Genomic DNA, 26,500 nt, shown 5'->3' with positions numbered 1-26,500 from the left:
AATTTAACCTTCCTGAATCTGATTTATTTTCACAATCTGGGAAATTTTAAGGATTAATGGATAGCATAAGTGAAAAACATATCTGAGAATTGCACCATAATAAATCCCAAAGATGTTTCCCTGTCTTCGTTTAATTCCATCTTTGCTTTTCTCCCTCTTCTTCCATTTTTATTTTTGTTCATTCAGTTAAGAATTGGTTTTCTTTCTGGTTTTCTTTTTCTTCTCACATTCCTTCTTAAGACTCGTATAAAGCTATTTCCATAACCATTCTATGGTGTCTCGAATGTACTTTCATTTCCTTAATTTTAACACTTCAACCTGAGCTCTCACTTAAGTCACGATTTAATCTTTCACTATCATGTAATTATATAGCACAGTTCCAAAAAGGTCTCAACAAATTTTGATGAACTGAAGATATTTGTTTACTATGAAAGAACGTAGATGTTGCCTAAGATTCTGGATAACTGAATTTCTTTTAGTCATCTATGAGATAGCACCAAAACCAACATGAAAAATGTTCACATTTCCCGAATCATGAATCCTGCGGAACAGTGAACTGCAACTGCTCTTTCTCATATGCATGGTCTAAGATCTTTAAGGAAAAATCTAAGTCATTTGTCCACAGCTAGCAGATTTCAAATATATGTTATTTTCCCCTAATCCTCTTATATTTTCCAAATCAACAACAAAAGACTTACCACTGGATTCTAAGAACAGTAATCATTGCGTTCCATCTGCATAGACTAGCCCATCTACAACCATGTAGGTGTTATCTCTGATTGTCAGTGTCAGCATCAATGCCCTGCTTGGTGATTTTAACATTCCAGAACCCTAGGGGACCGTTATAACATTGCTTTCCTAGTCAGACTACTAGTTTTTAATTAGGCAACTGTGATCCAAGGAGAAAATTGATCTAAAGTCCCTTTGGCCAAATAGATAAATTTGTGTAAAGTACTAGGAGAATAGATCCTTTTTCCTTTTAGGTAACTTGGTGAGGTAACCCTGAGAAATCTCAAAGCTGCAGAAAGAACATTGTCAGCAGAACAAACCTGGCAATCCTCTCCAATGGGCTCTCCCCAGTAGCTTCATTTTCCCCCCTTTCCTTGAAGACAAAGTCTGTCATGTGGCTCTTTTCTCCTTAAAGAGGAGGAAAACCTTTTGAGGAAAACATCAACACAGTAGTCATGGACACAAAGAGCAACTGGGAGATGCAGCAATGTATAGGAGTCTCCTCTTACACGGGTAAAAATATATCATATCTATTTATCCTGAACTGCATATTTTGTTTCTAGTTTCTGTCATGCAACATGCTACGTTCAGTCCAGATGAGCATAAGTAATTGATAATTCTGTGTGAACTTTACTCTGAATGGATGAAACAACAGAGAATCTGACATCAGAATGTCATGATTAAAGTTATGGGACATGCATGTTTCACTTTGAAAGAAGATGGAAGACAAATATGAATTAGAGTACAGAGGTCAAAATCTTACAGAAGTTTGCAGTGGAATGAAAAAAAAAAAAACTCTTTTCCTGATAGAGATTCATAGGTTCAGGAATGTCCTCCTCCTCCTTCCTCTCTTAGCCTTCCTTCCCACTTACCCCCCTCCCCACTATTTTTCCCTATATTATTACAATAGTATAGTCCTTCTGCGATAGTGTTTCATGACATTGTAGGTATAGAAAATGAAATGTTGAAACAAGAGTAGTGTGTAGGTGAATTATAAGGAAGAGTAAAATTGGTGATTTTTTTATGGCACTTAAGTTCACTTGAGATGCCTCTATCTCATATCAGAGTGCTTGGTTTGAGTCCCAGCTATTGACTTTGGATCCAGCTTACTGCAAATATGCACCTTGAGAAATATAAGGTAATGGTTCAGGTAGATGGGGGTTTTCGGCACCCACTGGTTCAGGTACCTGGGGGGTTTTGGCACCCACAAGGAAGACCTGGACGGAAGTTTGGGTTCTGGCTGTTGCCGCTCCAAATAGCCTACTGCAACTACTGGGAGTTAACTAAGTGTATGGAAAATATGTCTCTTCATATCAGTGTCTTTCTCTTTTCAAATATATAAAATATAAATAAACATTTAAATATATTTTAAAATTATTAATATAGTTTTAAAAACCCAGAATAGACCTTATAAAATACATGCAAAATTGCAGCATGAATTATTATTATCATTTAGAACAGTAATTAGTTTGATAGCAATTTTAACTGAAACCTTTAAATTTACCCTCACATCTGTTAGTGATTACTGAAAAATTTATTCCTTGGCATTCTGGTGAATCTGATGGCATTTTCATTTTAGAAATATAATGATAATAAATAAAAAATGCAATTAGGGGAAACAAAAATGAAATTTGTACAAAATGAAATATCAAATATCAAGAGATAAACTGATGAAATCCATTCACCTGAAAAACAGTTAATATTCAGATGAAAAAATAATTCCAACCACTTCACACTAAGGAAACAGTTCAATGAAAAATAATACACGGCCTGGCGGTGTGGCCTAGTGGCTAAAGTCCTCGCCTTGAAAGCCCCGGGATCCCATATGGGCACCGGTTCTAATCCCGGCAGCTCCTCTTCCCATCCAGCTCCCTGCTTGTGGCCTGGGAAAGCAGTCGAGGACGGCCCAATACATTGGGACCCTGCACCCGCGTGGGAGACCTGGAAGAGGTTCCAGGTTCTCGGCTTCGGATCGGCGCGCACTGGCCGTTGCAGCTCACTTGGGGAGTGAATCATCGGATGGAAGATCTTCCTCTCTGTCTCTCCTCCTCTCTGTATATCTGACTTTGTAATAAAAATAAATCTTTTTAAAAAAAAAGAAAGAAAAATAATACACAGATGACCTGAATGGTGTTTCTCAACGGATGATCAATAACACTATATTAAAAAAGTTTGTGTTATGAATCAATAAATTCAAATTGTAATTATAATGAAATATCTCGCATGTCTATTTTTATCAAAAATTGAAGATGACAACTGCTAACAAATATGTAAGTACAGCAGTCTATACTGCTGGTGGAAATCTATAATGTACATATCATGGAGAACGGTGTGGACATTTCTCAAAACAATAAAGTATTTACTTCTAGGTTTAGATACAAAGGATGTTATAAGTGTACTGACATGCTGAAGATAATCTACATTCGTATGTTGATTGCAAGATTACTCACAACACCCACTATATACAATCAAATAATAATTGGATAAAGACAGAAAAATTACAATATAGATCAGCAAAATATCTGGAGAAATTTCTAACACTTGCCCAATAAGCATTCTCAAGAATACAAAGAGATATTTTCAGAGTAGATCAGGGTAGTTCACATCACAGATTGAAACACATTTAAAATAAATCATAAAAATTATCCTGTCTACAATACAGCAGAACTAGAAATTTATTAAAAAAAACTTTGAAAACTACACAGATAGAAACTAATCAACTCACATTTAAATAAGCAGTTAAAAATCATGAAGGTTAGCACAATGGCTCAATAGGCTTATCTTGTACTTGCAGGTGCTGGCATTCCCCTATGGTGGTGGAATGCCGTCACATAGACCTTTGGACCAGTTTTTGATCACTTTTTCTGTCTCTTTGTATGTCTGTGTCTCCCTGTCTGTGCAATGATAACTTGTCATTTTATTTGAATTTTCTTGACATATTTTTGAAACTATATAATGCTAATAACTGTCTTGAAATTATCGACATGGTATCAATGGAAAGAATGTAGGTGCTGAGAAAAGCATAAGAAATGGATTTATACACATACATGCACAAGCTTTGATATAGAAACATAGAAAGGAGTCTCGACAGAAAGGTTCTAACTTCAAATAAAAAGAGAACAAAGCAACCCATCTAAAGGCAAGGATATTTCAACATCTAAGTTTAAAAGCTGAATCAGTGAGCTAAAATGTTCATTAACATGTCTCACAGATTGAGTCCAAAATGATAGTCGCCTGTTGTCTTCAGGAAAGGAACTACAAGGAAGGGTAACTCTTCAGATTGTTTTCCATGGAAATAGAAAACTAAAGTTCTTCACATTTCTCCTTTTCCTTTGCCACACTGAATATTTTGCTCTCATTTGAGTCTTTCAACCGCCAGTATTTAGAGTAGTGTAACAAACTTATTTATTCAGAAACGGAGTCATCTCTTCTGATTTTATAACTTGGCTAGATTGCCAGACAGGGGAAAAAATGTCCGGGTTTCTCGTATCTATTCATGTGAGAGAATTTCTTATGCTACACTGCAGTTGAACAATTGCATAAGGAAATATGTAAAAACATATACTTATTTTGCCTGCCATATAGCAATTAAAATTGGCTTTCTAATGAACAGGATATGAAGTTTGGCTCATTGCTTTTCTAAGCGCTGATTTGAATTCTGTGTTTCTCAGAGTATAAATCATTGGATTAAATAATGGGGTGAGAATGGTGTAAGATACAGATATAAGCATATCTTGGCTTGAAGAGTAATTGGATTTGGGTCTTAAGTATATAAAAGAAGCACACCCATAGTGAACAATTACCACAATGAGGTGAGAAGCACAAGTTGAGAAGGCTTTGTATCTTCCAACAGAAGAAGGGATCTTTAGAATAGCAGAGATGATGCGAATGTAGGAGACCAGGATGAGTAATAAGGGAATAACTAACACAAACACACCAAGCATGAAAATGACAATCTGACTAAAATAAGTATGGTGAGATGCCAGCTTGAGGACAGGAGAGATGTCACAGAAGAAGTGGTGGAGCCTGTTGGAGGAATAGAAGGGCAAGTGAAATATCAATGTGGTGATGATCTGCGCAACAGTGAAGCCACAGGCACAGGCTGCAGCCACCAGGCCCACACACACCCCAGGTCCCATGAGCACCGTGTAGCGCAGTGGGTTACAAATGGCCACATAACGATCATAACCCATGGCCGCCAGCAGGAAGGAGTGAGAGCAGCCGAGGAAGAGGAAGGTAAACATCTGGATGGCACAACCCAGGAAGGAGATGGTCTTCTTCGTGGTCAACAGGTCGGCCAGCATCTTGGGTACAATGACGAAGGTGTAGCAAGTCTCAGAGCAGGAGAGGACGGCAAGGAAGAAGTACATGGGGGAGTGAAGGGCTCTGTCCAGCACAATGGTGGAAATGATGATGGCATTGGTGCCCAGAGTAAACAGGTAGAGGAGCAGGAAGACAACGAAAAGCAGCTGCTGCAGCCCAGCCAGAGAGGAGAATCCGAGGAAGACAAACTCTCTCACTTCAGACTCATTGACCCATTCCATAGAGAGCACTTCCATCTAGCAGAGTTTCGCACAGAGGGAGAGGCCAGGCTTCAGGGAAACAAGTGGATATATATGGAAAACACAACACGAAGTCATCCAGTGGCAAGGTCTTCAGACATTGAGTTGGATTCCTTCAGTCTCTCTTTGAAAATCCTGCCAAAAGAATGAATGTTAAACATGCAAAAGAATGATTGAAAACTAACTGAAATTCTTGCTATAGGCAAGTGAGGAATAGGCTATGCCTCTAGCCAAGAATTCGGGAATTGGCTAATATTTTTTCTCTTACATCTCATGTATTGCTATTCTCTTACCCATTGTGAATCCTCCCCCGACCCTTCCAAAAAAGTGCAAAAATAATATGAACCTGAATAGAATGGATACTGTGAGACTCAAACAACTGCAAAATGTATGGTAAGAGGAGGGGTTTGAGGAAGTAGGTTCAAAGGAATTTATGTTTATTTAATACTTACAACATGTTGACATAAATGGTAATGTTATCATGTACAAATTATCTCACACATCACAGTAATATTATGTGAGTATTAAAAAAAAAAAAAAAACACAAAAAAAAACCCCGTAAGGTCAAAAGAGAGCCTTAAGCCCGGTACGGTAGCTTAGCGGCTAAAGTCCTCACTTTGCAGGATCCCATATCGGCGCCGGTTCTAATCCCCGTGGCTCCACGTCCCATCCAGCTCCCTGCTTGTGGCCTGGGAAAGCAGTTGAGGATGGCCCAAAGCCTTGGGACCTTCCCAGGAGGCCCGGAAAAAGCTCTGGGCTCCTGGCTTCGGATTGGCTCAGCTTTAGCAATTGTGGCCACTTGGGGAGTGACTCAGAGAATGGAAGATCTTCCTTTCTGTCTCTCCTCCTCTATGTATATCTGACATTCCTTTTCCCGGAAGAAAATTGTCAGCCGTATGGTTGACAGAGAATCATCCGTTTTTGCAACAGATTTTATTTTTACTATTCTGGAAATAAGAGAGTGTTTTCCTATTCTACATTCCCTAGAGAAGCTCACAGACCTATAATTTTGCCTAAATAACTCAAATTTTGCTAAGAGAATAAGAAAGAATGGTCCAATTGGGCAGTTTGAAAGGTTGTAGTTTCTGCTTAAAGCCAACAGCTTTTTTTCTTGCATATACTCTTATGCTAATATTACTTTTAACGATTTCTCTGCTAAAAGTAGTTTGCAAAGTACACAAAAGTATGTTTTTTTTAAAGATTTATTCATTTTATTACAGCCAGATATACACAGAGGAGAGACAGAGAGGAAGATCTTCCATCCAATGATTCACTCCCAAGTGAGCCACAACGGGCCGGTGCTCACCGATCCGAAGCCGGGAACCAGGAACCTCTTCCGGGTCTCCCACACGGGTGCAGTGTCCCAATGCATTAGGCTGTCCTCAACTGCTTTCCCAGGCCACAAGCAGGGAGCTGGATGGGAAGTGGAGCTGCCGGGATTAGAACTGGCGCCCATATGGGATCCCCGTGGCTTTCAAGGCGAGGACTTTAGCCACTAGGCCACGCCACAGGGCCCAAAAGTATTATTTTTAAAGTCATTTGTAGGTCTTTCTTAAACCAATTTTTTACACATATGCATTTTTCAATTGCCAAATTATAGTTACCTGTGCATGTAAAATCATGCATTATATACCAGCTGCCTTATCAATTCTTCACTTATTTAACTCTGAAACTTTAATGGTTATTTGCTGTTGTGAAATTACTTGCATCTGCTATAAGATATTTTTTGTTTCTACGATTGTGTAGAAAATAAGAAGATTACTCTTTTGGTTAAGCCTAAGAAAAATAATTGGACAGTTTTGGTACTCATTTCATTTTCTTCTATCTTGGGGACATTAAAATATTTTTTCCTGGGACTAGGGAGATAACTTAGTAACTAAATCCTACCTTGCACACACCAGAATCCAGAATCCAGAATCCAGAATGTGAGCACCAGTACATATTCCGGCTGCTCTATTTCCCATCCAGTTCCCTGATTGTAGCTGGGAAAGCAGTAGAGGATGACCCAAAGCCTTGGGACTCTGCACCCAAGTGGGAGACCTGGAAGAAGCTGCTAGGTCCTGACTTCAGATTGGCTTAGCATCAGCTGTTGTGGCCACTAGGAAGTGAAGCTAGAAGATCTTTCTCTCTGTATGTCTTTCTCTCTGTATGGCTGTCTTTCCAATAAAAAAATGAAATAGATTTAAAATATAAATATTTTCCTCTTTTATTGAATGAAAATTTGTCCAATACTTAATCCATAAGCTGTATCTACAGAATATTACTATAACTTTTTATTTATTATTATTTTATTTATATTATCATGATCAATTAATGATATTGATATCAAAACTATATTACCATTGAAAACATTTAAGTAAGTAGAAGTTTTCAAGAAGTTCATGAAAAATACATGCCTAAAAAATTGCACATGGTCTTCAGAACTTTTTGCAATAAAATTAACTTAATATGTTAATTACAATTTTTGTTTGCAATTGTTAAAGTACTCTGGTATAGTTCCATTATTTGTTTAGCTGTATTAACATAGTTAAAATGTTTCCTATATCAAGAAAAGCCAGTTGCTTAAATAATACCACTTACTAGACCACTGTAATTCTATTTCAAAACACCTAGAAAATTTTCATTTTATTGTCATTGCTCAGTATCCTTCTTGCTTCTTTCCCTAGAGACTTTCAACTGAATCCCATTATGACTAATCTATATCTAACACCATTCGACAGAATATGATGTTAAAAATAGACCTCAGAATCCAGAATTTTACAGTTCTGAAGGAATGCCTGTATCTATTAATACCAAAGAAAATTACGTTAGATAATTTGTCATTGAGGTCCACGTTGGTTACTGACTCCAGTCAGTGTATTTTTGCAGGGAATACTATAATCTGATACCCAACTTAGGTATGTGAGTCACGTATTGGACCATTTTGTGACAATACATAGAGACTGTTTCTTTAGAAGGCAGTTTCCACCTACTCAAGATGACATCAGGGACCACCATAGTATTCTGTCATCAGTGCTGTGCCAGAAAAAGGTAAAGGCAGAAAAGTAAAACTTTCTTGCAATCAAATATCCATGCAGTATTGAATGAAAGATCCTTTGTGCAAAGAAGGGAGAAAGTTAGCTTTCTGAGATCAGATTTGGGAGAGGTATCGAAGGGGACAGGCATAGAAATAAAACAGAGACTCCTTGAACATGATGTTAGAGAATGAATTTGAATGTGGGATGTCAGTTGCGCACACTGGCCCCTAGATCCTGTCTAACTAGGTGTCAGATTCCCTAGGCAGACAGAGGGTCCCTACAGTGCTTTTCTCAAGCTACTCAAACACTCATGTTGCAAGCCTTAATAAATGATGATTCTGTATCCTATACAGCTAACTCCTCTGTTGGTTCACTGTAAATGTGATTTTTATACAATGTGATTTAAACAGCAGCTCAATACCTGAGTGTACTCATCCCTTACAAGAGGAAAAACAAATCTAAGGAATTTAACAATTTTAAACTTTTGAGAAATTCTAATATTTCTATTACAAAAATATCAACCAATTAGCTAAAACATAATGTAGAGATAGCCTCAGATAATGAATATGTAGAAGTTTATTTTCTAGATACAACTAGAAATGTTCCACTTCTCCAAATTGCTTTTTTTTCCTAGTTAGGTTGTATTACCATATTTGAAGAACAATGGAAACATACATCTATGAGTAGAGTGCGGAGATCAATAGAGGCCTTATTCAGTTCATGAGGCATCCAATTTAAAAGAAAATCCACTAAAGTTGAGGATAGAAAGACTCACCTGCAACCATTTCTGCTAGGACTACAGACACCATTCCCAGTCACTCCTAGTAAGTGAGTGAAAAGTAGCTCCTTCATTCTTCTAAAACTTACCAAAACTGCCATTGCTTTTCCCAGTAGGGGGCTGAAGAAGATGTCTTCAAGTACTGCCCCTCATGCAGATCCATGCAATACAGATACCCAGACTATGTTAGCAAGTTCCCACAGTGGGAAATAGCAGCCATCAGGCTCTGGGAATGTCCTGGCAGGTAGAATCTAAATCACAGGACAAAATCTGAGAAAATAACAGCAGAGGAGAGGGAATCTGTCTTGAGCCAAATGCCCTTTCATCTGCATATAGAGAATTCATTTCTACTCATCAAGACTCCTGTCTCATGGTAAGTCATTCAAGTTAGAGATTGTGGTGACCAGCAACAGGATGTAGTTATTAGATACTTGTTCTATGATTACTGAACTCCTGAGACTAGATACACTGCCCTGGAGAAATTATCATGGGATTAATTAAGAACTGAATGTATTTTGGAAAAATAAAGTCACCAGTTTCTCCAAGGTGGACTTAGTTGAGAAGCCAGGGGACTAGAAACCATGAGTATAATTAGCTCACATATATACTGAAATTTGTGTTCTACTGTCTTCAGAACACACAGTTCTATTACAGTTCAAGGGGACAGTAATTCAAAAGACAAGTGGAAAATTGTCACTGAAGTTTAAATCAGAGTGATTTGTCCACTAACTTGAAACTATGATGTTTGGACAGATCAAAATATTCATAATTATAATTTTATCTTCCCAAATTCCTGATTCCAAAAATTCCAGAGGACAGAACAAATCAATCAAATACCTCAACCACGAGAAAAACTGGGCAAACAGAAACTGTAAGGTGGACTATGTCAGCTAGTGTATTCCAGAGAGATTTCATCGTGTTTGGAATGGCGAGATTGGCAGCAATTCAGAGCTGTTAACCTATCAAAACCACTTGAGCAGCACCCTTGAAGCATGTATCATGTCGGGGACCTTGGGATGGGCGGGAGGCTGGGTGGGGCTTCTCCCTTGATCTTCCCCCTTACTCCAGATACAGAAAAAGAGAGAGAGAGAGAGAAAGAGAGAGAAAGAGAGAAAGAGAGAATGTGGAAAAAATGGTCTTACCCACTTTCCTGTACTCTTTGACCCTTTATGCCCTAATCAGCTATGTAAAGATTATGAAAATAAAATAATAATAATTTGAAAAGAATATTTGACTGCTATGAACAAAGCTAATATTTTATAGTATGTTGAATACAGGAAATGATCATTAACTCATTCAGTATAGATGCCCTTTTCTTGAACAATTGATTCATATAGTTATGTATTTCTTCTAAAGAAATCAATAAGTCAGTGTAATTCCATTCAGATTCCTGCATTAATTATGAAGTTCATCTGACAAATGAGTTTTCAAAATGAGTATAGAAGATGTACATGCTTTTGAAAAAGGGAAAGTCATATATAATTTCACTTTTCCGAGTATTAAGATACCTTAGTAATAAAATATGTATGCTACTGGTGTAGGAAAAAATAAATTGTAAGAAACAGGAAGAATAATCTATGGATTTCTATCTATATATTTGGCAATTTCATCCTTCATAGAAGTGACTGCTTAAGTCTTGGGGAAAATATTGCTTATCCCGTAATTAAGACTAGGAAAGGTGGCCTTCTCCATGTATCACTGAGAAGGAGGCCTAGTAGGATACTCATATGAATTCCTCAGTGATCCATTGTAGCAACAACTTTGTGACTATGTGTGAAAGAGCTCCATGTCTCCCCAAGGCAGTGCATTCTTTGAAACATCAACCAATGCATTGTTTCTATTTTCTAAGACTTTCATCTGGGAATCAATATAGCAAAGCTAAAAATAGTTCTTTAAATTATTTTACCAAATGACATGTAAATGTATCTAAACTTTTTAAAATTTTATTTTTTCATGATTAAGTTCCGTATGCTCAAGGATTTACTCTTCACCTTTTGATTCCCCCTCCCCCCACCAATTTCCCCTATATTATTACAATATTACAATTCATAATATTCATAATACAATTCGTAACAGTCATAAGTGCATCCATCATTCTTCTATTTAAGCGTATCATGACATTGTAGGCATAGATGATGGTAGCAAGTCCAGCATCCTATTGTCAAGATATATTTAACAGTTTCATTGGGAGTTCATCTTTTATTTGGGAGTAAAGATGTACACTATGGGCTTGGCGGCGTCGTGGCCTAGCAGCTAAAGTCCTTGCCTTGAAAGCCCCGGGATCCCATATGGGCACCGGTTCTAATCCCGGCAGCTCCTCTTCCCATCCATCTCCCTGCTTGTGGCCTGGGAAAGCAGCTGGAAAACCTTTGGGATCCTGCACCCGCATGGGAGATGCAGAAGAGGTTCCTGGTTCCCGGCTTCGGAGGATTGGCACAGCATCGGCCGTTGCGGATCACTTGGGGAGTGAATCATCGGACAGAAGATCTTCCTCTCTGTCTCTCCTCCTCTCTGTATATCTGACTTTGTAATAAAAAATAAATAAATCTTTAAAAAAAAAAGATGTACACTACAATGTTTCTTCACTACTTGGTTTGCTCATTTCCATTATAGGGCTCCTCTAGATGAATATATACATATGCATAGCTACCTATACATTTTGCATTTCAAAGGTGTTATTTTTATAGTGGATGTTGTTTCTATGGGAAACACAAAAATGCAAATTGGGACTGGCACTTTGCTGCTTCATTCTGCTTTGTTTTCTTGTCTCAATCTACAGACAGAAATGCGCTTATTTTATGAACTAGAATGAATGGTCTTATTTTTAAGAAAAGGTAGGTCGCTGCTATACTGCCAGTGCAGAAAGAAGTATGCCTGAAATGTTAGGGCATGTTTTATTACTCTGAATTCAAAGCCAAAACGTAATAAAAACTTAAAACAACCAATACAATCAATGTCACAAAAGGCCCAGACTCATTGGGAATGTTGAGGTGTTAACTGAATTCACAGGAATATCGAATAGTTGGAAGAAAAGCTTCCTAAATATCAATGACAACTGTGTGAGTAAGGATAAAATTCAGAACTGCAGAAGCTGGGCCTGGAGTGCTAGTCTAATGGCTCAAGTGCTCACCTTGTATGCACTGGGATCCCGTAGGGGCACCAGTCTGCATCTGGCTGCCCCACTTCTCATCCAGCTCCCTGCTTGTGGCCTGGGAAAGCAGTCAAGAACAACCCAAAGCCTTTGGGACCCTGTGCCTGGTCATGACTTAGGTTCGGCTCAGCTCCAGTCATTGCAGCTGCTTGGGGATTGAAAAGCCAGACAGTAGATCTTTCTTTCTGTATCTCCTTCTCTTTGTAAATCTGACTTTCCAATAAAAGATGAAAAAGAACAAGAAGAACCGTACTAGCAATGTTTCATTTTCTTGCTAATTTGTGTATACTTGTAGATATTATTTATACCCCTATATATATATATTATCTATATTTATAGCCCTATTTTTTACTATCAAATATGTGTGATATTAATGATAAACTTTGTTCTTAAAGAAAAGCCTATCAATTAATAACTAATTACCCTGTGGAGATTTGTTGATTCCGTATTTGGAGATGGATGATGGTCTCTCATTTTGTGAGATACATTTGCATCATATTCATTATCACCATTTGGATATTTAAACATGAATATGCAGGTGTGTTTGTGTGTTGACAACCTGAAAGGGAGCCTGCACTGACTACGTTTTCTTGATACTGTCCTAAGTTCATTGTACCTCACAATAGGAATGAAAATTATAGAAATCTTCTTTTTCTCTTTCAGATTTTATTGGCACAAAATCTCACATTAATGAGACATTCATAGGAATCTTCAATGATGAGTAAAAAAAAATTTTTTTTTCTTGGCAGCATGATGATGTGCCAGTACTTGTCAGGTGGTGTATGTGACTTTTTGCCTTTAATTTTAAACCTTCCTTTGAATGACCCATCAGTAGCTTGTTAGCCAAAACAATATATGAGGCCTTTTTGTGATCCTTAAAATTCTGAAACTCAGGAACACACTTTTTAGCACTCTCACAGCCTTCCAGCACAGTTAAGCCTTCACCGAACTTCATTACTGTACATTTTTGCAAAGCTTTTGATTCACTCACAGAAAGCACTGTCTTTAAGCTTATCGTAAGATTTGGAATAGATGCAGAGGCTTGAATCTTTTTGCCTTTATGTGTCATAATGTTATAGATGTCATTTCATCAGATACTATGTTTTTCAGAGATTTAACATTAGAAATCAGAAAAAATTGTGCTGTAAACAATATCCACATAATGTATGAATTTCACATCCCAATTTCTCAAAGATATATGCAATTCTTGTTTCAGTGTTCTAGGTTCTCACCAGCAGAAAAGATATAAAGTAAATACTGCTTCCTTTGACATTATATCCTTCATTTATTTATAAGGTCATAACATTTAAATTTCTCAATCATTCTTTTTAGAGAGGCGCCCCTCCCTATCATGGGTATTTTTTAAATATTAATATATTTTTTTTATTGAAAGGCAGAAATGCAGAGAGTGGGAGAAACAGAAAGGAAGAGCTTCTGTCCACAATGGCTGAAGCTGAGCCAGTCTGAAGCCAGGAGCCCGAAGCCTCTTTCAGGTATTCCACATGGGTGCAGGGTCCCAAGGCTTTGGGCTGTCCTCAACTGCTTTCCCAGGCTACAAGCAGGGAGCTGGATGGGAAGTGGGGGCACCAGAATTAGAATCAGCTCTCATACTGGATTCTGGTGCATGCAAGGCTAGGATTTTAGCCACTGGGCTATTATTGCACTGGGCCCCTCTCGATCATTATTGTATGCATTTTGGGCACTAGTTTCCACGTCATTTTGTAGACATTTGTGTTCATTTACCTTTTTGTAAACATGTGAGGGTGAAAGCTATAACCTACGGACATAAATTTAACTGTTTAAAATTGTAATATGCTTTTCATGAATGTTGCATTGTAATCCATTCATACCAACAATGTTAGGAGAGTGGTGGTGGTTTCATGTCTCAGTTAACTCTTGATATCATCAGACTTTTAATTTATCACATAGTGTAGTTTCTTTATGCATTATTCCTTGAAGGTCAGTTACGTAGACATTTTCCATGTGCTGAGTGGTGCTTTGTGCAGAGTGACAGAGATAGAGTGAGACACAGAGAAAAAGAGAAAGCTCTTCCTTCTGTTTGTTCACGTCCCAGGTGGCTGTATGACTGGGATTGCCAACGCTGAAGCCAGGATCCAGGAACACCTTCCAGGTAGCAAGGAATCAAGTTTTTGGGCCACCTTTCAACACTTTGCCCAGAGCATTAGCAAGCAACTAGATGGAAAATGAAGTAGCTGGTTACCACTGGCGTGCCAACGGGATGCTGTCCTTGCAGGCAGCACCTTTAGTTTCTGTGCCACAACATTGGGCCTTTTCCTCTTCTCTAGTAAACCTCTTTATTTCAAATTGCAAAGATTTCCCTCCAGGTTGTCTGAAAAAAATTGCATTGTTTTGTTACTTTTACATTAAACATCAAATAAGAGATATGATTATATAAATGTGGAGTGAAGGATTAAATATTCTGCACATATATTCGATATTTCCAGCTTAGTATGTATAATACATAATTCATTTTTAGAAACGCCTTGAAGGTTTGTTGAAAATCAGTTGTCTGTATTTGCTTATGTCTATTTTAATATCATATTTTGTTCAGTGTTTATATCTTATATTATGCAAACATTATCCTAAATATAATTCTGTAATATATATGACTAATCCATTTTAAATATGTCACTTATTTGTGAGACTTTTTTGGCTATTTCCTGTACTTTGAAATTCTGCATAAATTTCTTGTCAACTGTTCAATTTCTACATGATTTAGTTTTAATTATATTTAATTACAGAACAAACTGAGCATAATTGCCATGTTAAAATCTGGATCTTTTGTTGAAAGCATAACACACTTCAAATTTGTAAGTCTGCTTTGGTTTTGCTTTTTTTGTATCCTTTTGTTTTCATTATATGGTTTCTGAAACTATTTTTTTCAATATACTTCAGTTTACCCTCCTGTTCCTCTACATTGAGATAGTTTTAATTTTTATTGTCTCACAAATTAACAATACTCTTATTTTTTAAGCCTGTCATCTTTTGTGCTTCACTTTTGGATATGTTTTATCACTTTATTCAAGTTCACACTCTCAATTTTGCCTTAATACACAATCCAAATTTATAAATAGCAAGTTTATTTTTGTTTTATTCTAGAAATTGCATATGGTTCCCCATAATTTGTTTTCTGTAAAATAAATGGGGCTACATGAAGCTAAGAAGTTTCTGTACAGCAAAGGAATGATCAAAGTAAAGAAGCAACCAACAGAATGGGAGAAAATCTGTACAACCAATAGGGAACTAATATCTAGGATTTACAAAGAGCTTAGTAAACTCCATGACACCAGACCACTGATTCAATCCCCAAGAGGAACACAAAAAGATAAATGTCATATGTTCTCCCTGATATAAGGCAACCATCATACAAAATACAAAATAGAGGAACTAGATAATACAGACTTTCCTATTGAATTGTGAAGATATAAAACAGAATGTAACTGTACTTCCAAAGATGGACTCTCAATGAAACTGTTAAGTATATCTTAACAATAGGTTGCTGGACTCTGTCATTGTCCAAACCTGCAGTGCCACCTTACACTTCCTTACACTTAAATAGCTGAAAGATGGGTGGATTTATGACTGTGTTTGAAGGACTAAAATATGTAATAGCATAGGGGAAATGAGTGCGGGGAGGAGAAATCTTTGCTCTTATGGAGCTGTATCATAAAACGAAAGACAAAAAGGTTAAAAAAAATAAAGAAAAACACTTAAAAATCTAAGCACTTTCTTTGTGTGTCAATTCTCTCACTGTGTATGTAAGTATGTTCCTTTCAAGAGTAATTTTTAAAGTTTATATGTTCTAGCTATGGCTCAATCAAGCTGAATACAGAAGTCCAAAATTTCTGTAAACCTTCTTAGGTAGGTTTACAAGTAACTGCTACTCTGCTTGCTACAACAAAGTTTAGCTTGAAATCTTCTAGGATTGAAGCCCAGTCTAACTGCTCAGTGACTAAATCTCTGTCTTGAAAACACTACAATCCCTTAAGGATGCTGGCTCATGTACCAGCTGCCCCTGTTTCCATCCAGTTCCCTCTTTGTAGCTTGGAAAGCAGTAGAGGATAGGCCAACGTCTTGGGACCCTGCACCTGAGTGGGACACCCAGGATAAGCTCCTGGTTCCTCGCTAGGGATCACCTCAGCTCCAGCTGTTGTGGACACTTGTTGAGTGAACCAGCGGAAGGAAGATTTCTTCCTCTCTGTAACTCTGTCTTTTCAATGAAAATAAATACATCTTAAAAAAAATCTTCTAGAATTTTATATCAGTGGAAAGATACACTATTATTATAATCCAACATTGTTTACCCAATAAAAATAATTCAAAAATTTTACTACATGTTTGAGTGCATTGGCAGTTTGTGTTCTTGTTGCTTCAATCGTTGATCATATATAAAACACATTTCACATTCGAATATCACCCTCCTTGCATTCTCCTTAAGCTACTTTGTAAAAGGAGATAATTTTGTTTAAACTGATTAGGGCATCTAAGACATCACATGGCCTAAGATATGGAAATGAATGTCTGGGTACTGGTGCTTAAAGCCTTCACCCATGAAATGAATCAGTAATTTTCAATTTAGAGTACTGAAGATGAATTATAAGGTTGCTATTGATAACAGTTTCTCCTTGTCTCTCTGTATCTTTATCTCTATGTATCTTTCCCACCTGCTCTCTGTCTTTCAAATAAATTGGATAAATCCTAGTTCTTAAACTTTCTGCCCTATAAAATGACCTGTCAATTTACAGGTTTATTACTCGTAGACACCTCCTCTGTGCTTCACACTGAGAGCATGTTTGACAAATCGTAAAAATTTATTTTGTATCATTCTGTTTCACATATGTACTAGTTGATGCATTTATTTTTTAGAATTAGAATTAGAAATCTTTTTTTCTAAATGAACAAAAATCCCGACTTTTTCATGAAAGAAAAGGTTGTATGATGGGAAGGGTACAAGGGTAAACTGAGTAGGAGAGACTTCAATGGCTGCTAGATATGAGAACTCCGTCCACTTACATAATGCCATAGCGCTCTGGGCCTGCCCCTATCTTGGCCTTCTTCCTCCTTCCTAAACCTCAGTTCACTCCCCCTTCCCACCTCCATGTTAAGCCCCTTTTAGAGAGAAGCCAGCAGTTTAAAACTTGCTGATAGTAAAATAAAGCATGTGAGCTGATTGCTCATAATTCAAGATCTCACCTCAAACACTTCCTATTCATGAGATCTTGGGTAGAACGCAATGTCATCGATTTTCACTTGCGCCCAGAGGAAATCAATTGCATGCGTGTCACATACAAGCACAGATCTTCATCATCCCACTGTCCAGTTTGGGCCACCTTCCCACCAAAATTCTCAACAGAGTGCAAGAATATTTTACCTACACACTATATATGGATTAAATCAATTAAAGAATGGGTAGCAGAAAGGTTGTGTGGATGATCGATTTGAGGAGATTGTTACATCAAGCAAAGAAAGCTGAAAATGTCAGGGTTTGTACACCTTTAGAATATGTGTATATATTCAATATATAAAGTAAGAGTTACAAAAAAAATGCTTGGTTAATTCAACTAATAAACTTTAAGAAACAAAATAAAATGTGTTAATGATGTCCCTTATCTATTTTGGATAATGGAGGCATAAGACCTTAAGTCACTACTTGCAATACTCATAACGACATAGGTTTGAGTACTGGCTCTTCCACTTTCTGAGCCCACACGCTGATAACATGCCTGGCAAGGAAGCAGAAGCTGACCCAAATCCGTGCCCTCCTGCCTTCATGTAACAGAACCAGATGAAATCCTGCTCCTGAACTTGGCCTAAAACTGCCCCCATTTTTGTGGCCATTTGGGTAGTGAATCAGCAATGGAAGATTTCTCTCTCTCTCAATCTCTCTCTCATGTTCTGAGTGTATACATAACCTCTATCTTTAAAATAAATAAAATAAATCACTAAAAATTCTATAATACAGTCAATCTGTGTGTAAATCTGTGTTCATTGCTTCTCTCAGGAAATGGCATCTGGCTACAAGACGAATGGCCTTTGCAAAAGTGTCAAAGTATTTGAAGATTAAATCACATCAAGAAAAACAGGATGATTTCTCCAATTTATTTCAACAGAATATGCATGTTTTACGTGTCTAGCATTCAACGCCCAGTTCTCTGGGGAACTTCAACTATATAATTTGTAAATATTGTTGCTGACTCTGCCATCAGGGACAAAGATTCGCTAACATCCAAGTTGTACATATAGTTCCAACTTGGTGACCAGAAATAGTACCCTTCATATTTGAAGGGTCATGGACCTTGGATTCTCCACAATAATATCTGGGAGAGAACATACTTGCTGACGTTCTGAAATTTGCATGTTGCTCTCCCCTATTCAGACTTTGTTTCCTGGGTGCTGAAAACATTTAAAAAACAACAAGTGTATTCCAACATTTATTTTCGAATGTAAGTATCTCTTTGTGCTCAATCTTAGGAAAAACACTTTGTGATTAATATCATCATATGATACTCTCTTCCATAAATCATACGAGTATCAAAGATTCACAGGCGTGAAATTGGTGGCACTGAAGAACAGGTAAAGGCTTGAGGATGAAAGCCAGGGACAGAGGATATATGGAGGGGGCACAACTTCTGTTGAACCAAGTCCTGCATGGTGACGCTGGGGAGAGTAATGATGTAGAAAAAACAAGAACAGGGAAGAATCTCAGCATATTTCTAAATTAAACTTAAGCCAGGAAATATTGACAAATACCTTAGCAGAAGGAAAAGCATATGAAAATTAAAATGCAGAAAAAAGAGAGGTATTTCTGGTATATTTACATCACATTGAATGATAAGTTTTCTATCAGTATTTTCAGAATATAAACATACAGGGAAAAGCAAATATTGAAAACTCAAGCCAAGTAGTTCAAAAGACAAAGCCTTGGATTTGATTGTTTGGAAGGTATGGTGTACAGTGTTGCTTCACTTGTTAAATAATGAGCAAGCCAGTTTGTTACATTTTGCCTCTCTGGACTTCAACTTACTCACTTGCAGCTGCATAATGACTGTAAACATTTATTGAAAACTCACTATGAGTCCAGAGCTTTACTGTAGGAACTGAACTAATTATACTACTACCACTGCAATGTCAAAAATTAAAACATTGTTCACAGTGTAATTTCTCCAAGACCGTACAGAATCCAAGTCAGGGAACTAATCAGAATCTCCATCCTTCTCAGTGTCCCTCTGCATCATGCTTGGGATAAAATGCCTAGGATAGGAATGAGCACAGAAAATTGCAGAAGCAACACCATGAGAATCATCAAAATAATTATGAACATTAGCAGGAAAACACAAAAATATACTTATGTTATTCCGATAACTACAAGGGTGACATTTACCCAAAGAATTAGTATTATTGATAATTTCAACAGGACAAATCTAGAATAATGGGCTATATGTCATGACTGCGTGTACCTCTAGCAATAAAAAGTTTCCAGGCATATAAACAGTATAGGGAGTGGACAGCGTGCTTTGCAAAGCAGTGAGTTCTTTATCAGTTGTCCTTGAATGTGAAAACTGGACACTTCCTCCCTGAAAAGGTGTTTGCTGCACTGGATATAAATTGAGTTAAAAGGTGTCTGGTATTTTCATCAATATAAAGATTGATTGCCAAAGACTGCTGTGTTTGAGCACTATCTTATGTTTGAATCAATTGATGATTCTCTCGTTGATAAGAGCAGTGGCTGTTCTGAGAACCTAATGTAGGCAACAGAGTTGAGAAGGGAGTTTGAAATTGACAACTCAGTGCAAACTTTATAATGCTCTACGTATCAGCTGAGCCTGGATAAGGAGTTAATCACAACTTTTGAAACACTCGTGGGGAGAGGTAGTTCTACAAAGGAGACATCTCAAAGGTTTCACAAATTTATTATGAAACTGAATCTGAACACTTTCAAATATATAAAAACAATTTTAGCTGTGTATGAATATGCATTGTTTGAGTCAAGTATACCAGCAAAAGTGTAGATTGCTTTACATTTATTTCAGGTTTGTTACCTGAATAACAATTTCATATAAAGATGAATATTTTATATTGCAAAAATTTGTTTATGTATTTGAAAGGTACCAGTGGCAATAGGGAGAAACAGATCTTCCATCACTGATCCATTCCCTCCAACATACACATTGTCAGGTTTGATTGAGGCTGTGGTCAGGAGAAAAAAGATCTATCAGGGTTTCCAGTGTGGGTGAGAGGGGCCAAGTACTTGCGACATTTGCACTCAGCTTCCTTGGTCAATCTTGAACTCCATTTCCTTGGCCATTCACAGAGTACTGTTTTGGAAGTGAAGCATCCATATGGATTGTTGGACTTGCAAGTAGTATACTTACCCACTAAGCCAGTGCAAGAGTTATAAGGGTCCTAGTTCACTTCATTACAACTTACAACAACTGGAGATCAATTTGCTCTGGAATAGTAGCACAGCATTTTAGTTGTGTCACTACTAATTTCACTGGATTTTTCCTCCCTTTCCCCATACATTCTCTGGGATTTTTTATTCATTATTTCAAACTAATGTTATAAGATTTATTTCAAAACCAAAACCTGGTTTCTTGGGGGAATTTCAGCTTGTGTAAAATTTTCTTTGTTGTGCCTATCTCAGGTTGTGTCGCCTGCACCCAATCTCCACTAACCCATGAAAAGACAAAACCAGAGTGTGGTCACCGAGTTCATCCTGATAGGATTCTCAAATCTGGGGAATCTACAGAGCCTCCTCTTCTTTATCTTCTTACTAGTCTACCTGACCACTTTGATGGCCAACCTCACGATCATGACTGTCATTCGCTTGGACAGGACTTTGCACACCCCAATGTACTTCTTCCTGTTTATCCTTTCTTGTTCCGAAACCTGCTACACCTTGGTTATTGTGCCAAAAATGCTAGCTAATCTTCTCTCCACATATCCAAGTATTTCTTTCTCTGGATGTGCAGCCCAGATGTATTTCTTCGTAGGCTTGGCTTGCACCAACTGTTTTCTCATTGCTGTGATGGGTTATGATCGCTACGTTGCCATCTGCAACCCTCTCAACTACATGATCATTGTCAGCAAAGCCACCTGCATGCAGTTAATTCTCGCCTCCAGCTTTTGTGGTTTCCTCATCTCTATGGTTGTCAACATCCTGGTGTTTAGTCTGCCCTTCTGTGCTTCCAATCAGATCAACCACTACTTCTGTGATATTTTCCCAGTCCTAAAACTCGGGTGTACAGATACCAACCTGAAGGAGATGACCATCTTTTTGCTCAGCATTCTGGTGTTGCTGGTTCCTTTTGTGCTGATCTTCATCTCTTATGTCTTCATTGTTTCCACCATCCTCAAGATCTCCTCCTTAGAGGGACAGTGCAAAGCCTTTGCCACCTGTGCCTCCCACCTCACAGTGGTCATTGTCCACTATGGCTGTGCTTCCTTCATCTACTTGAGACCCACAGCCCTGTACTCCTCTGATAAGGACCTGCTGGTAGCAGTGACCTACACTGTGATCACCCCACTGCTCAACCCACTTGTCTACACGCTGAGAAACAAAGAAGTGAAGACAGCTCTGAGGAGGATTGTGAGCAGATATTCATTTTCCAAAATCTTGTAAAGAGCTGGTATTGTAAAGACATATGAAAATATTCTGGAATGCACTACAATTCTGCAACTATAATCATTCTTTTGATAGAACTGCTTAATGAAAGGAAATGGGAGTTTAGACAAACTTGATTTCTATTTTGGGATTTTATTTTCATGTTGAGTATATAATCCATAAGCAATTATAACAATCTTCTCCACAATACTTGAAAAACATGAACATTTTAAGTATTCAAACCATGTTATCATAAAGTATTTTAGATTTCATTTTTCTTGGATCATCATTATAAGTACAACATTACACTTATGAGAATACCCAGATTATTAAGATTATCCTTCAACTGAAATAGTGAAGAATATTGTGTAGATTTCTGAACACTTACATATACAGTTGATGTTCAAAAACTATGTGAGATAGATCGTTTCTAGAATAAAATCACATGGTTTCCATTACAGAAAAACCATGATCATGGAATAAATCTGTAAAAGACTGATGACAGAATAGAGAGCAATCCTTGAGGTCACAGAGGCCTGTGTTGGAATTATGATTAATTCAATTTCCACTTAAGTGCACTGGGTCATTTTTAGCCTCTCTTTGCCATATATTGCCATATGTTATATAGTTGTTCTTCTATAACATGAGACCTCTGGAACCTCCTGAGGAGGATATTGCAAATATTGATACACTTCATACAAATTGATGCTCATATAATAGAAGGCATTCAGTAAAATAATAATTCATTTTCACTTCTTGTTCATATTTCATTCTTGATTTTGCAAAAAAGAATTGACAATGTCAGATGCTGAGTAAAACTCTTTGCTATCCAAGGGCTTTGGCTGGTTTGTACTTTGCTGTCACTTGAAGATCTTTAAGCTAAGAACTTTGAAATGCTAAAACAGTAAAGCATAGTTCTTTCCTTTCTTCCTGTCTCCCATGTAATAGCTGACTTTATTTCAATCACTTATGTAAGTCCTGAGTAAACATAAAGTGATTTCCACTGATGTCCTGCTCCAATAAAACAACTGAATTATGTGACACTATAGTGACGTTTTTACTTATCATCTTTTCACTTGAGTGATATACAATTAAATAAAACACTTGAAAGAAGCATAGCATGTATTTCCAAGTGTTTTCTCACATACTTGTTCTGTAAGCACGAACCAGTAATTTAACGCTATACATTGGGAATGACTAAAACAGGGTTTTTGTTTTGTTGTTAAGAATTATATTGGGAATTGTCTTGGAGCACTTGGCAATCTTTTTTTACTTGTGATATTTAATTGATAACTTTAGAACTAATAGTAGTTCTTTCTGTGCAATTTTGAGGTATTAAAAAAGAAGATTTAGAGGATGAAGAATATGTTGGGGAGAAATTAGAAAGAACAAATAGGACTGTGAGCAAAGCAGAAAGAAATGAAAGAGTGATTCTTAGTCAAATTTGGTTTATACCAACAATGTTTTTTTTTTTCAAACATTCACTTTTATTTCTTACATGTCATTCTCAGTGGTTTGACACTGACCGTCCCACACGTAGTTCCCACCCCTAGTTCAATAGAATACTACATCAGAAACATTATCAGAACATTTATTTGTGAGATGATCAAATAAGAGCATACACATTTAATTTAAGCAATTTTCCCCCAATTCAGGTGTTGCAATATAATTGGCACTATCACTGGTGAGAGGAGGTTGGGGCTTCCTGGAATCCCTCCTGTGTAACTGATTGAGCTGAGGAGAGGGAGCTGTAACTTCCTGCTGTATTCTCAGAAAAACTCAGTACAGTGCTGTCTTTGGCTTCAGCTGTTTCTATCTCATACACTTCTGTAGAACACCTGTTTCCAAATTTATTTTTTCTTTAAAAATTTATTTTTTATTTTTAACTGTTTTGTTTATATAAAGTGAATGCATTATATATATATATCAGAATACATACACACACACATATATATCAGAATACAAATTTAAGAGTATGATTGCATTGCCTATTGCCTCTATTCCCACCTATCTTCCTTCTTCCTTATTTCTTACTCTTTTTCTTTAAGTTTACAAGGACATAGTTTCATTTCATTTTGCAATCCCAGGATTAACTCTGTATCGGGTAATAATTAAAAAAAAAAGCTAGCAGAAAGAAAACCCTACTATTCCTAAAGAGTAGAGGTATGGGCTGTAGGAATAATGAAATCTCAATATGCCCCTCTCTTTTACATACTTGTACTCTGCACAGATCAAGGGAAATATATTTATACTTTGGGGTCTGGCTTATTTTGCCAAACATAATTGTTTCTAGCTGCATCTAGTTTGTTACAAAAGGTAGGATTTCATTTCCTGTAGTAACTAAGTAGTATTCCATAGCGTATATGCTCCACATGTTCTTTAACCAGTCACCTATTAATGGACATCTTGATTTTGCATCTTAGCTACTGGGAGTTGAGCTGCAATAAATAAGGGAGTAGGCTAACACATGATACACATGCTGTTCTGGCTGTTGAAGAGCAAACAGTGTCTATATCTTTGGTTTTGATCTGAAATCTATAGATACGTTGCCAGTCTATTCAGAGATGACCATGTGTAAGGACCAGAGAAAGCTGCTAGCTTCTGGCTTCAGATTGGTTCAACTCGCTGGACTTGACTGGGGAATGAAGAGAATGAGATTCTCTCTCTCTCTCTCTCTCTCTTTCTTTCTGTAAATCTAACTTTCCAAGGAAAATAATTAAATCTAGATAGATAGATAGATAGATAGATAGATAGATAGATAGATAGATAGATAGAAAGACAGAGAGATCAGAAAATGGAATCACCAAATGACCCAACCATTCCACTCCTGGGAAACCAAGTCAGCATATGAAAGAGTTTTTGTATTCTCATGTTCATTGTAGCTCAATTCACTAAAGCTAAGATATGGACTCAATCCTGTTTTTCATCAGCTGATGACTAGATAAAGAAAACGTATTATGTACAGAGCATAGAACACTACTCAGCCATAAAATTATTTAAATCACATCTTTCGCAACAAAATGGATACATCTTGAACCATTATGTTTGGCACCATAAGCCACTCTCGAGAACACAGACATCATATGTTTATCCTGGTTTGTGATCATTAATATACAGAGCACAAAATATCCAATACATGAGTGAAGTGGAGATTTTGAGATTCGATTATTGTTTATAGCTTGGTCAATGCTCTTGAGGGGCAGTGGGTTTTTCCACTACATGACATACATAGAATGTGTAACTTTATATAATAGAAATATCATAAAATAAAAAATATTATGCATATTTCTAATAAAGTTGTGTGTGTGTACTATATGGTTTAGCAATCCTCCTACTCTGTAGGTTCAAAGAAAGCTAAATAATTATTGCATGTTTATTGTGGTAGAATTTTTGTAATAGCTGACATGACAGATTCAAGTTGTTCATCAACAAATCAATGGCTAAAACAAATGTGGGATACAGTCTTATTCAGTCATTAAAAAGAATGAAATTTTGTTATCCACAGTAAAATGGATGAAAATTGAAGAAATTATGTTGGCTGAAATAAGTAGGATGTGGAAAGATAAAGATCACAGATTATTTTCCATATGCAGAAGATAAAATGTTCATCTGGATGTAGATTAGTAATTATTACAGTTTGAGAAAGAGGAGGAACAAGAAGAAAAGAATGTTCATTTGTTGGGTACCAAAACACAGTTACATGGAAGAAATGATTTCCAGTGTTCTACAGCATAGTAAATTCACTGTGCTTCATAAGAACACATCAGAGATGGGCTTGGCAGCGTGGCCTAGTGGCTAAGGTCCTCGCCTTGATCCCATATGGCTGCTGGTTCTGATCCCAGCAGCTCCACTTCCTCTCTTTCTCTTCTCCTCTCAGTATATCTGACTTTGTAATAAAAATAAAATAAATCTTTAAAAAAAAAAAAAAAGAACACATCAGAGATCTTAGGAGGAACTGGAAGAAACTCAAGGACTGAAAGTATTTTACGTTTTTTTTTTTTTTTTCTGGTAGATACATGGAGTACACAGACATTGAAATATCACACTGTTCTCCACATATAATTTTTATAAAAGCCATAAATGCAGCATATTGAAAACCAGTAGATAGATCACTATGACATAAATGAATAAACAAACTTTTCATGCAGAAGAACTCCTGTAATGGGTACAGATACTGTCAAAACAAACAAAACCATCTCCCAATGTCTAAATTTGCTCTGTACATAGTTATTTCTTAATAAAGAATATAGCATGAAATTGGACTAAAAATAGTAACATGATGATGTTTCTTTTTTCATTTCCATGAAAACTTTCATTGTTACACTTTCCCTATGTTTGAACTTCTTTGTGAAATCCAATTATGCTTACATAACTAAATTATTTATTTTCAAATTACTAACAAAACAATATACCTAATGTTATAATTACATGTATGTGCAATTAAGATGTCAAGATAAATTTTATCTAGTACTTTGGGGAAATAAATTGTCCATATGGAATTTCTCTAAGTCAGTGTAACCCTCCTTTTGAATTTAGTTTACTCTAATGTCTGAATTTCTTAGGTTGTCTACATTCTGACTTCATATGTAATGTATATAGTTAGTTATTTTAATAAAATATGTATAAGAACAAAATAAT

At 36.8% G+C, this 26,500-nt stretch overlaps 2 protein-coding genes across 2 annotated transcripts; one reads left to right on the top strand and one right to left on the bottom strand.

Annotated features, from left to right (window-relative positions):
• Positions 1 to 4,331: 4,331 nt before the first annotated feature.
• LOC101533344 (olfactory receptor 10K1) lies at positions 4,332 to 5,273 on the bottom strand. Its single transcript, XM_004589252.2, has one exon. The coding sequence runs from the start codon at positions 5,271 to 5,273 to the stop codon at positions 4,332 to 4,334; it is 942 nt and encodes a 313-aa protein (XP_004589309.2).
• Positions 5,274 to 20,935: 15,662 nt separating this feature from the next.
• Positions 20,936 to 21,880, top strand: LOC101533108 (olfactory receptor 10T2-like). Its single transcript, XM_004589251.2, has one exon. The coding sequence runs from the start codon at positions 20,936 to 20,938 to the stop codon at positions 21,878 to 21,880; it is 945 nt and encodes a 314-aa protein (XP_004589308.2).
• Positions 21,881 to 26,500: the final 4,620 nt, after the last annotated feature.

Source organism: Ochotona princeps, chromosome 2, assembly GCF_030435755.1.
Source record: "Ochotona princeps isolate mOchPri1 chromosome 2, mOchPri1.hap1, whole genome shotgun sequence".
Lineage (NCBI taxonomy): Eukaryota > Metazoa > Chordata > Mammalia > Lagomorpha > Ochotonidae > Ochotona > Ochotona princeps.
The sequence above is the reverse complement of the archived record's forward strand: the minus strand, read 5'-3'. Positions and strand labels throughout refer to the sequence as shown.